The sequence below is a fragment of the Anolis carolinensis genome, chromosome 4 (genome assembly GCF_035594765.1).
Source record: "Anolis carolinensis isolate JA03-04 chromosome 4, rAnoCar3.1.pri, whole genome shotgun sequence".
Classification (NCBI taxonomy): domain Eukaryota; kingdom Metazoa; phylum Chordata; class Lepidosauria; order Squamata; family Dactyloidae; genus Anolis; species Anolis carolinensis.
In genome coordinates, this window is record NC_085844.1 from 141,278,427 (window position 1) to 141,293,255 (window position 14,829).

At 40.2% G+C, this 14,829-nt stretch overlaps 1 protein-coding gene across 1 annotated transcript in view; it reads left to right on the forward strand.

Annotated features, from left to right (window-relative positions):
• The window catches only part of nsun2 (NOP2/Sun RNA methyltransferase 2), a 39,726-nt gene that overhangs the window by 7,134 nt on the left and 17,763 nt on the right, over positions 1-14,829 (forward strand). The window contains exons 4-9 of the mRNA XM_003220034.4: positions 4,270-4,375; positions 4,927-4,998; positions 8,272-8,356; positions 9,007-9,199; positions 10,018-10,092; positions 11,386-11,516. Of these exons, the coding sequence (XP_003220082.2) occupies positions 4,270-4,375; positions 4,927-4,998; positions 8,272-8,356; positions 9,007-9,199; positions 10,018-10,092; positions 11,386-11,516 (662 nt within the window). The remainder of the gene's footprint in view (positions 1-4,269; positions 4,376-4,926; positions 4,999-8,271; positions 8,357-9,006; positions 9,200-10,017; positions 10,093-11,385; positions 11,517-14,829) is intronic.

Here is a 14,829-nt window from a genome sequence, read left to right on the forward strand (position 1 = left end):
AGGCATGCGACGTGTGGGTGGAAGGAGCAGATGGGAGACTGCTGGAGACTGGGGTGGTTAACCATGAAACCTCAGCAGTAACGTGGGAGGTGCAGGGAGTAACGGGAACGTTTGTGTGGGATATTACGAGCTTGCCTAGATATGATGTGATCCTGGGGATGGATTGGCTAGCTGTAGTAAACCCACAAGTAGATTGGGCAACACGTAAAGTGATCTTAAAGAGGCAGGACTGTTGCACTCTAAATGTTACTCATTCTGATATGGAGGGAGTGCCTGCTGAGTATGGGGAGTTCTCTGATGTATTTTGTAAAAGAGAAGCGGACAAATTACCACCGCACAGGCCATATGATTGCGCCATCAAGTTGGCAGAAGGTGCGAAACTGCCAGCAGGGAGGCTGTATGCCTTGACTGTACCGGAAAGGCAAGCTTTGCGGGAGTTTCTAGATGAAAATTTAGCCAAGGGGTTTATTCGCCCATCTAGTTCTCCAACTGCGGCACCGGTATTCTTTGTAGCTAAAAAGACTGGGGAACTTAGGTTGGTCTGCGATTATCGGATCCTAAACAAATACACCATTCGGGATAGGTACCCGCTGCCTTTAATCTCGGAACTGTTATCAAGGGTGCAAGGGGCTAAGGTCTTTACCAAGCTTGACCTGCGGGGGGCCTATAACTTAATCCGTATACGGGAAGGGGATGAATGGAAGACGGCATTTAACACGTGTTTCGGATGCCACGAGTTCCGAGTCATGCCTTTTGGGCTTTGTAATGCTCCTGCGGTATTCCAGAGGTTCATGAACGATGTGTTCAGGGACCTAATTGACCAATTTTTAGTGATTTATTTGGATGATATCTTGATTTTTTCTAAGGACGAGAAAGAACATCGTCAACATGTCAAGCAGGTTCTGCACCGACTGCGGGCTAATGGGCTTTTCGCCAAGGCTTCCAAGTGCGTCTTTCATGTGCCTGAAGTGGAGTTCCTAGGTCATGTAGTGTCAGGTAGGGAACTTAAAATGGACCCACATAAGGTTGACGCCGTCAACTCATGGCAGGAGCTGAAGACTAAGAAGGATGTACAAAGGTTCTTGGGTTTCGCTAATTACTACCGGGAGTTTATTCCGAATTTTGCAAAGCTCACGGTACCTTTGACGCAGCTTCTGCGCAAGAAACAGCCATTTGTGTGGGGGCGGGAAGCTCACGAGGCGTTTCTACAACTAAAGTCTAGTTTTCAATCGGACAACATACTAACCCATCCTGATGTTGACAGACCGTTCGTGGTAGAAGCGGACGCTTCTAGCTACGCGTTGGGGGCTGTATTGTCTCAGAAGGATTCCTCAGGGACCTTGCGTCCCTGTGGATTTTACTCGCGGCAACTAACACCCTTCGAGCAGAACTATACCATATGGGAGAAGGAGTTGTTGGCGATTAAGGTGGCGTTTGAGGTGTGGCGGCACTGGCTTGAAGGGGCACGGCACCAGATCGTGGTCAGATCTGATCACAAGAACTTAGAGCACTTGCAAACAGCAAAGAAGTTAAACCAGCGTCAAATCCGCTGGGCTTTGTTTTTCTCCAGGTTTAACTTCAAGGTGCAGTTCGTGGAGGGGAAGGCAAACTTGCGGGCCGATGCTTTATCCCGCAAGCCGGAATTTAAGACCAATGAGCAGGTAGTATGTCAGACCATCTTGCCTACTGCCTCTCTGTGTGTTGTAGATAATGAGCTTGGGTTACATGACCAGATCCTTGAGGCTCAGAAGGATGATGTGTGGACTCAGGAGCAACTGATGCTGCTCTCTGCAGGTAACCGTACCATACTGCCGCATCTCCAGGATCAAGACGGGGTATTGGTGCGTAGGGGGCAGGTTTACGTACCAGTGGGGACCCTCAGGTTGGAGGTGATTAGAGCCCACCATGACGAACCCATGGCTGGGCACTTTGGCAGGTTCAAGACCGTACAGCTTATCACCAGGAGCTACTGGTGGCCAAAGATGCGGCAAGACATTCTGCGCTTTTGTGACAGCTGCGCCGTTTGTCAGCAGAGTAAGACGCCTGTTGGGCGCCCTAGAGGGTTGTTATCGTCTTTACCTGTTCCGGAGAGGCCATGGCAAATCATTTCCATGGATTTTATTTCAGATTTGCCTAAGTCTGGGGGTTATACTTGTATTTGGGTGGTGGTGGATTTATTTAGTAAACTGGCTCATTTTATTCCTTGTTCAACCATTCCGGCGGCCCCTACGTTGGCCTTACTATTTACAAAGCACATATATCGTTTGCACGGAGCACCCGAGGTGATTATTTCAGATAGGGCTCCGCAATTTGTGTCACGCTTTTGGAAACACTTCCATGAGTGTTTGGGGACTAAGTTAAACGTGTCTTCAGCTTTCCATCCGCAAACGGATGGACAGTCGGAACGGGTTAATGGGCTCTTAGAGCAGTATCTGCGTTGTTTTTGTTTAGATCAACCCACGGCTTGGGTAAAGTGGTTACCGGTGGCGGAATTTGCTTACAACAATGCGGTGCACACGTCTAGTCAGCATACGCCATTTGAGCTAACTTATGGTTTTCACCCACGGGGAGGTGTGGCGCCGTCGACCAATGTGGTCTCTTCGGACCCTGTGTACCGCTCTTCGGAAATGGCTGCATTGCATGATGTTGCCCGTCGCTTACTGTTGGAAGCTAAGGCAACGCAGAAGACTCAGGCTGACCGCCACAGGCAGGCAGGGGAGGAGTTGGAAGAAGGGGATTTGGTGTGGTTATCTTCCAAACATATTAAACAGGCTGGGGGAAAGTTTGCGCCTCGGTATTTGGGTCCCTTTCCTATCGTTAAAAAGATTTCTTCTGTTGCGTTTCGTTTGCGTTTACCGTCTAGTTTAAAGGTCCATCCAGTCTTTCATCGTTCGCTGTTGAAACTTGATACCTCTAGTCGTCGTGGTGCTATAGCGGAGGGTATCACTGCCACTTCTCCGCCATCGGGGGAGGAGGCCTTTGTGAGAGGGGATAGTGTTATGATTGAGCCTCATGGCTCTGTTACTGACAGACGTGGGCGTAAGACTCCTCGAGAGTCAGATACTCTCGAGGAGCGAGAGAGAAAAAGACTGCGAGACATATTTGCAGCACCATCTGACGAGGAGTCTTTCGAAGGGTTTACGGAGAGAATGGAGGAGGGGCTGGTTAGCTCAGAGGAGGATGAGATGGATTGGACTCGGGTAAGGGAGGAAGTGGGTGCCACTGGCCATGATGGGACAGAAGATGAATGGGGACCTTCAGGATTAGACCCATGGTTTAGCTGGAGGGATGGGACGGGATCCACAGCTGGAGATGCTGTTGGGCGTAGTCAGAGGTGTTCCAGCTCTGACGAGGAAAGTGATGAGGAAACGCCCGGGTTAAGGAGGACAGCTGACAGTGATGAAGATTTGTAACTGGCATAAAATGGGGCTTGGGAGCAATTGCAAATTGCGTTGGGCAAGGTAATCTGGGCAAACGCTTGGGATCCGTGTGTGTGTGGGACGCTTCCCTGAAGACTTGTGTGCTTTCCTGTGCTGTGACGTAAGTTGATTGGAATCCAGGGTCAGACGGCGGGAGGGATTGTGTGGGCATTTGTTTGTGCAAACCTGTGCTTACTCTTATTAGCTTGACCCTCCGTCGTCTTCTTGACGGACGCCATCTCCTGCTTTGAGAACTCGGACTGAACTGACCACGGCTTGTCTTTCCCCCCTTCTTGGACTTGGAAAAACTACAAACGTCTGCTTCTGGCTTTGATCTACGGAACGGAACTGGTCTACTCAACTGCTACAATCCTTGGCTGATTTACTCGTGTTGGAGATCCTGTCTGCTGTGTGTGTGGGGGAGCGACGCAAGTTACTCTAAGCACAGTGTTGGCAGCAGAGAGGAATCTGCTGCCAATTAGTTGCATTCTTTGTATCTTTTGTTCCTTGGCTTTCGTTTCGTTTATACCCAGGCTGAAGAAAGCAGTTTGTTTTTACCTGGATTAAACTCCGGTTTAATCCGGTTTATCTTTTGAACATTTACTTTTGCCCCTTTTTGCTCCTAAAGGCAAAAACTGCCTGGCCCTTGTGTTTTACGGGCATTTTTGAGTTCTGTAATCTAATAAACTCTGTTACTTTGAATCTTGTGGCGTTCTGTCCTTGACATGTTCTATACAAAAATTAAATCTTATGTTTATAGAGTTTAAAATGCAATTGTATGCTCTCTTATATCTGTGAAAAGATAATGGAAGCACTTACTGGTAATTCAGAGAAATTATTATCTTACTAGGTATCCAGAAGAGTTAGCGTGGCAAACAAGCCTAAGCAGAAAAGTTCTACGAAAATCTCCAGAGCTAGAAAAATTTCATCATTTTCTTGTTAGTGAAACAGAATGCGTAAGTATTAATACTGATTTCTTTTTACAAATATTGTGTATCATTGTTATCCTTTATCTAAGCCAGTGGTTCTCAACCTGTGGATCCCCAGGAGTTTTGGCCTACAACTCCCAGAAATCCCAGCCAGTTCACCAGCTGTTAGGATTTCTGGGAGTTGAAGGCCAAAACATCTGGGGACCCACAGGTTGAGAACCACTGACTTAGAGAATCAGATTTGTAAATAAAATAAATAATGTATTTTTAATATAAAAGATCTAATTAATAGTCACAGCAATATACATTCTCTTTTTTGTTGGCATATTGCTGAAGTTGTTGTATAGTGGTTGGAGAAAAATTGAGTTCTAAGCCCTGGAGTTCTACTTAGTGTCTTAAGGCATGATTTACAAAGCCTGGAGTGATTGCCTGAACTGGACCTCCACTTTCTCTACGGTGGATAAATGAAATTCATAAGAGAATTAGGAGCAGAATTGTTAGAAATGTATACATTTTCTTCAACAGATCTAATACAATAGAATTTATATATTTAATTCTGTGTTTTGTTTCCTCTTCAGGGAAACATTAGTCGGCAAGAAGCTGTCAGTATGATCCCTCCTCTTCTTCTTAATGTCCAGCCTCATCATAAGGTATGCTTTTCTTACAGAGATTGAAACATTGGTGGGGAGAAAAATAGCTCGCCACAGTTTTTATGCTGCTATTTTGTATTGCATAATTCTGCATATTCAGTTTTATGCAGTTTATCAGTGAGCATTAAAAAATGTAAAATATTGATGTACTTTCATATATCTTATTTCTGCATTGCCCAAGTGGTGGCATGATTTGTAACTTCCCAACATTGAAATTAGTAATTGGTCCTTTTCTCGGATTTATGCCAAACTTTTCAATGTAATCTTTATTATCCAGTTTCTGGAATATTTTCTCAATGTGTCCTGCATGTTCCCTCTCACCCTTATAGAATTGGATACTGTGCTATATACAATCAGTACAGTAAAGTCTCACTTATCCAACACTCACTTATCCAACATGGATCTTTGTCTTGACTCTCATGGCTTGTTCTTGGCCTTGCAGCTCTTCTGATGTCTGTGGTGGAGTATCCATTGGCCTGTAGAGCCCAGTTTAGGTGGTTGAGTTCACCTTGGAGGAGGTGAGGTTCGCAGATTCTTTGTGCACGGTCTGTCAGGGCTTTGATTGTGCTCCTTTTTTGACTTGGGTGATGGTTGGAGTTTTTATGAAGGTATCTATCTGTGTGTGTAGGTTTTCTGTAAACTGTGTGGCCCAATTGTTGATTGGGTTTGCGGATGACCAGAACATCTAGAAATGGCAGTTTTCCTTCCTTTTCTTTTTCCATGGTGAATTGGATGTTTGGGTGGATGCTGTTAAGATGGTCCAGGAACTTGCTGAGTTCTTCCTCTCCATGGCTCCAAATCGTGAAGGTGTCATCTACGTATCTGATGTTCTGGTCATCCGCAAACCCAATCAACAATTGGGCCACACAGTTTACAGAAAACCTACACACACAGATAGATACCTTCATAAAAACTCCAACCATCACCCAAGTCAAAAAAGGAGCACAATCAAAGCCCTGACAGACCGTGCACAAAGAATCTGCGAACCTCACCTCCTCCAAGGTGAACTCAACCACCTAAACTGGGCTCTACAGGCCAATGGATACTCCACCACAGACATCAGAAGAGCTGCAAGGCCAAGAACAAGCCATGAGAGTCAAGACAAAGATCCACCCAGAGGAAAGGTGTACTTACCATACATCAAGGGAACTACTGACCGCATAGGGAAGCTGATGAAGAAGCACAACCTACAAACTATCTACAAACCCACGAAGAAAATCCAACAAATGCTACGGTCAGCGAAGGACAAGAGGGATCCTCTCTCTTCTGCAGGAGTCTACCGGATACCATGCAGCTGTGGACAAGTCTACATAGGGACCACCAAACGCAGCGCCCAAACAAGAGTCAAAGAACATGAAAGGCACTGCAGACTAATTCAACCAGAGAAATCAGCCATAGCAGAGCATTTGATGAACCAGCCTGGACACAGAATACTATTTGAGAACACAAAAATGCTGGACCATTCTAACAACTATCATGTCAGACTACACAGAGAAGCCATTGAAATCCACAAGCATGTGGACAACTTCAACAGAAAGGAAGAAACCATGAAAATGAACAAAATCTGGCTACCAGTATTACAAAACTCAAAAATCAGAACAGTAAATAAAAAGCAATACTCTGAAAACAGAGGGTTTCCAGACATGAATCAACCAAGGGCAGTTAACGACTCTAAACAAAGGATGCCCCAGAGGCAGGAAGAAGACAGCAGATAAGCTTTTCAATGCTAATTTAAGTGATTAACTACACATTCACACTGACCTCTCTCACCCTAGACTTTCCACAGATATATATTAACCTCTTTGCTTAGTTTTCTCCATACCTCACAACCTCTGAGGATGCCTGCCATAGATGTGGGCGAAACGTCAGGAGAGAATGCTTCTGGAACATGGCCACACAGCCCGAAAGACATACAACAACCCAATGAGGAAAATGAACCCTATTAGAATGTCCATACTTTATTTTCTCCACACCATACTTTTACACTGCAATACAGATTAAAGGAGTACAGAATCTGCCAGCCACAAATACTCATTCTCATTCTCTCTCTCTCTCTCTCTCTCTCTCTCTCTCTCTCTCTCTCTCTTTCCTCTTTTTTTTTTGGTAGAGAGCAGAAATAGTACCTTGTGGTACCCGTTGCTTCCTGAGGGCATACTGGTTGTTTGTGAGATTGGCTAAAATATTTCATCTTCCTTTCCTTAATTGTTCTTCCATTTCATTTGTTCAGAATAAACATGACTTTTGATGTCTTTTGCTTAAGTATTTCTGAATATATTTTGGATTTCTCAATCTTGGTGACTAAATTAGCATTCTGTACTTGAATATACATACAGTAGAGCTCCGGTTATTCGACATAAACGGGCGGGCTGAATGTTAAATAACCGGAACTGACGGACAATAGGGAGGTCCTATTATCCCTCCTGGCAAGCCAGTTTAGGGAAGCACCCCTGTGCACATTGCTGCCTAGCAACGCACACTGGGCGCCTCCCAAGGGGTGAGTGTTCGCCAGAGGGACGGGGCTCGTCCCTGCAGCGAGCACTTGGCTTGGGGAAGCGCCCCATGTGCGCTGCTGCCTAGCAACGCGCACGGGGTGTCTCCAAAGGGCCTGACACGTTGGATAATACGGATGCTTGGATAACTGGAAGTTGGTTAACCAGAACTACTGTATATAAATAAGTTAGTCATCTTATCTGGAAATTCGAAATGCTCCATAATCCAAAACTGTGCCACCGGCTGCTCATTTTTCCTTTGGAGGCAGCCATTGTGGTGTTCCTGCTCGTTTGTTTGGAAGGTGGAAGCAGGCTGTTGGCAGGCTCCCCAGATATCTCCCTACCGTGTGTAGTGTTTTTCGTTTTGAAAATCAGGTGTCAAAACCCTTATATTTTCAGTCTCTTGGATCCTTGGTCTTTCTCATGCCTCTCTACTCTTACACAATATAGGTAGCACAAGAACATGACACAAAACTGGGGAAAGATATTAGGATCTGAAATGAAAGGTGTGGGTTTGCACCAAGCACTATGCTTGAATTCCCACCATTTCACAAATATTCAAAAATGGAGAAAAATCCAAACTTCTGGTCATAAGCATTTTGGATAGTAGATACTGTACTGCTTGACCTGTACTGCTTGAGTCATAAATAATGCTTCTTTAGTTAATATTTTTCATATATTATTATATTAATTGTACTTACAAACAGATGACAAGTAATTCAGTTTTAAAATGATGTTAGGCAAATCTAGATATTTTCTTTTCAAGATTATGTCTTCTTTTTAGATTCTAGACATGTGTGCTGCACCTGGATCTAAGACTGCCCAGTTGATTGAGATGCTGCATGCAGACATGAATGTTCCTTTTCCGGGTAAGTGTATGTATTAAAACAGAACAAAGTTAGTTTTTTAAAAATATATAAAATAAAATAGTTTCTCATAAAATCAGGTGACGGAGGTTGACTTCCCTATAAAGCTTTACATTTTAGAGTGGATTTCCAATTGTGATTGTCTCTTGATTCTATTCTATGCAATCAATCAGTCTTCATACTCCTTTTCCTCCTTTCATTAATGTTTCCTATCATTACCTAGGTTATCATAATTTTTTTTGGTACTTTGCAACTTGACTTGTTTGTCCTGTCATCCCACAAAGCTCCATTTCGTAGTGTTTGTTGGCATGGACATATAGGGTATATTGTATCTTGATCAAATTTTGTTAGATCATTTAAAATCAAAATTAGAACTCGCTCTCTTTTTCATGACTTAAAAAGTATTTTTGAATGTAATTCTGTTTTGCATCACTTCCTTGCTGTATTAGAATTTATCTCATATTATTACAGTTGTTTGGCACATCCTCTGTTGTACGTATTTTATGCTAATATTTGTGACGATTTAAAAAAATAGTCTGACTGTTCTTCATTCAATTTCTTACTAGTGTTTGTGCCCATTTGGACTGATTATTGAAAAATTCCTTTTTGCAATGATTCCTCCCTTAATCTGATGTGTTGGACTTTTTTTCTAGAGGGATTTGTAATTGCAAATGATGTTGACAACAAGCGTTGCTATTTGCTAGTCCATCAAGCAAAGAGGTTAAACAGCCCATCCATCTTGGTTGCCAATCACGATGCCTCCAGCATCCCTAATTTACAAATCACCACAAATGGAAAAAAGGAGATTCTCTTCTATGATAGGATATTATGTGATGTACCTTGCAGGTATGTTATATTTGTCTTCAGTATTCTAAGCATTATAGTATTTCAGAGTTTGAATCTGTGTATTTGTATATGCCTTTAGGTTATCTGTTGAGCAATGCTGTATATACTTTTAATGCTAATAGATCTTTTGCATCACATCAAGAGGACTTAATATAATGTTTAAAAAAGTGTAGCCCCTTCCAGTTCTGGTGGGAAATTGTGTATCGGTATAAATACAATTGGGGCAAAGCACACACATTTCTAAAATAAATTGTTTTTTCTTTACCATGGCTATTTGTAATTTACATTTATCTTTATGTTAGGTGTTTTGAATTCTGATAAATATAACTTTATGTGCTCTTCACACATAAAACATTGTCTACTGTATACTTCAGCATTTCAAATAGTCTACATTTGAAAATGATGTCAGTGGTTTAGGAGAAAGGCAAAGGAAAGACAATGTTCAGTTCTTTGTTTGAATATTGAAAAATATTTGTATAATCCGTATTCTGAAATTTTATCTAAATAGACACTAGGACTGTTGAGTTTTGTCTTACTAAATCTAGTAAAACATACATTCGAATGCCGATGTAACCCAGTGATTAACTGGTCAGTTTTGAAGCTTTTATGTCAAGAAAATATATGCTGATGTTTTCATATCTCTGTCTCTAAACATATGAAGTTTTCCTGCTTCTTGCAGGGGGTTGGACTGGATGGCCCATGAGGTCTCTTCCAACTCTACTATTCTATGATTCTATTATTCTAAGTGTGGGCATATTTTAAAGAAAGCATTGTGTTAACTGACTTGGAATATAACTCAAGATTTCATTGTCTTACAGTGGAGATGGGACCATGAGAAAAAACATTGATGTATGGAAAAAGTGGACCACTCAAAACAGTTTGCAATTACATGGGTAAGAGAACATTTTAGTATTAACCTCATATGAAAATTAAGAATGGAATCAAACTTTTTAAAAATTTGCTGACGGCACATATAGATGTTATCAGTATCAATAGAAAAAACAGTTTCTAACTAGCAATAAAATCTTGGCTATGGGTGTACACAGGAATTACACATCTTTCCACTGGATCATTTTGTTGCTTGAGTCCAAACATGCACAGTATTAATCCATCACTCACAAGTGCATAGCCATCCTTTCTTTCTCCTCTACACTGGGCCACCTCTGTGCCCTCTTCATCCATTCCAAGGTTGTTCTTCATTCTTTCTTGGAAGGCAAATTCCCTCACAAGTTTCTTGAATTCTCCTTAGGTAATCCACAGCCTTTCTGCTAAAATTAACAGGTGTAAACGTCTGCCTTTATTAATGCAAAATTTGAGCTGGGGAACTGCTGCCCTATGAACAAAGGTAGAGACTAAGTGCAGAAAGTTTTGGAAAACATGGCAAAAGCAGGATTACTGGCAGGCACCAAGAAAGTGTCCGCAAATACAATAATGGTTGTGTACACTACATGAACAACTACTAACGATCTTGCAAGTTGGTACAAACATACAACTAGCACAGCGAACAATGGTTAATGCCAATCTTCAAATACCATAAGATACAGTAAATGTTTGAAAGTACCACAGTAATCCTGAAAGTGTGAAGATACATCCCTCCATCCTCTCCTTTCAGCATTTATTGCTTAGACATAAAAGATCTTATTTGAAATTATTTTTTATTCAGCAAAAAAGAAAAGACAAGCTACAAAAAACTTTTAAATCTAACACAATTATATCTAAGATAGTCACCCTAAAATAAAAGCTACCTACACTAATAAACATATATTTGACATCTCTGTTTCCTATTCTTAATGCTTTAAAATGTGGATGTGTGATTTTCTTAGGCAAGGAATACTCACAGGTAATTTTGCCAGTTTCTTCTTCTGACATGTAGCCTACAACACTTGATATTCATTGGTGGTTTCCCATCTAAGCACTAACCAGGGCTGATACTGCTTAGCTTCCAAGATCAGATGGGATATGGTGCTTTTAGTATACTTAGACCTTTGTTATTATTTGACAATAGATATAAGGGCATTTTTATTTGTCATATGCCCAACTTTAAGTGGAATTGATGGACATTAACTTGGATGTCCTCCATGATTTCTTCTACATAAATTGTAGTTGTATAGGGGGCCTCCAATGCCCTTAGACACCACAATCCATGGATACTGAAGTCCATTTTATGAACAATGTTGTTTCTGCAGATTGCAGTTAAGGATTGCAACGCGTGGAGTTGAGCAGTTGGCAGAAGGAGGTAGAATGGTATACTCTACATGTTCATTGAATCCTATTGAAAATGAAGCTGTCATTGCCTCTCTGCTGGAGAAGAGTGAAGGTTTGTAAAATTGTTCCTATTTGTGCAGTGAAAAAAAAAGCAAATTACACTGGAATCATAGTCAGATTAATTGGGAGTTAAGAACTTTTGACTGAGTTCACATTCTGAATACCTTATTGGGGGAAACCCAGTTTTAGATTGTCAAGATTTCTCCTTACTAAGCACAGACTGCTCTTGTTTTTAAGGCAGTGTTCAAAATTACTCCAAAATTGAGATCTAAAAGACGCTTGGCGAATCCATCACACAAGCGAGAAAGACTACACCTTTTTTTCCAATAGGCATGGGTCGTGGTCCAGAATTGATATGGCCTGGACTTCACCCTCATTGATACCAAAGATATCAAAAATTAATATTTTGACCAGAAACAACTCAGACCACTGCCTATTAGAATGTACAATAAACAAAACACAAAGACCATACACATGGAGATTAAATGGTAATTTACTGAAATCTGAAGAAGATATTAAGAAAAACCAAAAAATAATAAAATAATATTTCAGATTAAATGATTCGGAAGAAATTTCCCCACAAGTCACCTGGGATGCCAGCAAAGCTTTCATGAGGGGCCACTTCATACAGCAAAATGCCCAATAGAAAAAACAAAGAAAGGAAGCCCTAAATAAGGTGTTAGAGGAGATTAAAGTAGGAGAAAAGAAACTAAAAGAAAACCCAGGAGATAAGAAAATTAGACATGAATTGGACATTCTGGCCAAACAAAAGGATTTTCTAGAAACAGAAGAATTAGAGAAACAACTAAGATACATAAAACAACAACAATTTCAACATGCAAATAAGCCAGGTAGATGGCTAGCTTGGAAAGTTAGGAAAAAAGGACAGGCTCATTACATTACAGAAATAAACTCAGAAGGGAAACAATTCACTACAGAAAAAGAAATAGCTGATCAGTTTAATAAATTTTATAGCAAGCTGTATACCAAAGATCAAATTAAAAAAGAAGAAATTGTAACATTTCTGAGCGAACAAAAGTTAGAGATATTGACAGACCACCAAAGAGAAATTTTAAATAAGGAAATCTCAGAACAAGAAATCAAAACAACAATTAGGAAAATGAATGGGAATAAGGCCCCAGGTCCAGACGGACTAACAGGAATATATTGTAAAACATTCACAGAGGAACTAACTCCATTTCTTAAAAAATTAATGAATATGATCCTGGATAATAACAAAATACCTGATACCTGGAGAAAAGCGATCATAACAATGATCCATAAAGAAGGCAAGGACCCTCTAAGCGTAAAAAACTATAGGCCTATATCCTTATTAAATCAGGATTATAATTTTTTCACTGGAATATTAGCGAGCAGGATGAAAGAATTCCTAAAGGGATGGATTAAAGAAGAACAAGTAGGCTTTTTGCCAGGGAGACAGTTAAAAGACAACGTAAGAGAAATAATAAATAGAATAGAATATTATTATGAAAAAAGTAATAAAGAAGAAATCGCCCTACTTGCAATTGATATAGAAAAAGCTTTAGATAGCCTCAATTGGGATTTTTTCAAATTATTATTCAAAGAATTGGATATGGGTTTCAAATTTAGCAACGCAATTAATAGAATTTCTGACAAGCAAGAGGCCAAAATAAAGATAAATTCATTAGACTCCAAATTTTTCAAAATTTCAAAGAGAACTAGACAGGGATGTCCACTCTCCCCATTATTATTCATTTTCGCTTTGGAGATACTTCTTAACAATATTCAAGAAGACACACAATTGAGGGGAGCAAAAATTAAAAAAGAAAATTACAAGATCAGGGCTTACGCGGACGACTTGATCTGCATAATAGAAAACCCAATCAAAACAATAGGAAATTGGTTAGAAAAATTCGAAAAATTCGGAAAGCTATTGGGACTAAAAATTAACCCGCATAAAACTAAATTACTTACAAAAAACATGACAAAAGAAAGAGAAATCTTACTGACAGGGACATCTAATATTCAAATTAATAAGAAGATTCAGTACTTAGGAATAACCCTAACAGCGAAGAATTTACAACTACTAGAGAACAATTATGACACAAAATGGAGAGATATCCAGAAGGATTTGAAAAATTGGAACGAACAAAAAAATCCCTATTAGGAAGAGTGGCAGTAATCAAAATGATGATACTGCCAAAGATAGTTCTCTTTCAAAACATCCCTGTGATTAGGAACATAAAAAGATTTAAAATGTGGAACAAAGAGATAAATAAATTCATCTGGTCAAACAAAAACCAAGAGTTAAAAGAGCCCATATGATCGATGACAAAAAAAGAGGTGGATTGGCCTTTCCAGACCTGCAACTATACCACGAAGCCTGTTGTCTGATGTGGGTCCGAGACTGGACAACACTTCAGAAAATTAAGATGCTTACATTAGAAGGAGTAGATCTCAGGGCCGGATGGCATGCTTATACATGGTACGGGAAAAGGAAGGTGGAAAAAAACTTTGGAGATCATTACATCCGTGCCTCACTAATAAAAACCTGGGAGAAGTATAAAGATAGAATGTATACAAAAAACCCACTATGGGTATCCCCGCTAGAGGCATCCCATAGAAGAGAAACAGCAGGGACAAACGGGCCAAAATACAAAAATATTTTGATAAAAGAAAAAGACTAATTAAAAACACAGGAAAACATAAACCAAGACTTTAAAAACATAGGATGGTTTCAGTATATGCGAATAAGAGACTATTTCAACACCGATAAAAGAATAGGTTTCGAGGACAAGGAAACATTCTGGGATAAAATAATGTAATCCGACACTAAATAACAAAAATCTACAAAAAATTATTAGAATGGGCAACTGAACAGGAATTCATTAAAGATTGTATGATTAAATGGGCAAAAAATATAGGGAAGCCAATAAAAATTGAGGAATGGGAAAGAGCTTGGAATCGTAGACTAAAATTTACGTACTCGGTAGACCAAAAAGAAAGCTGGCTGAAACTTTTTTATAGATGGTATCTGACCCCACAGAAACTATCAAAATACTATAAGTCTACTTCAAATAAATGCTGGAAGTGTGGTGAAAGGGAAGGCACGTACTTCCACTGTTGGTGGACTTGTGCAAAAGCAAAAGAATTCTGGAAAGAAATACATAGGAATATACAGAGAATACTTCAAATTAAGATTAGTTTAGACCCCAAGTTGCTCCTCCTGGGTATGTATGACAATGTAGAGGGGAAAAAATAATAAAGAAATCTTATTTAATTATCTGATAACAGCAGGAAGAATATCATATGCTAAGGGATGGAGGGAAAAAAACAGTCCGGATATAAAAAACTGGTTTATTAAAATTTTGGAAATTATGAGT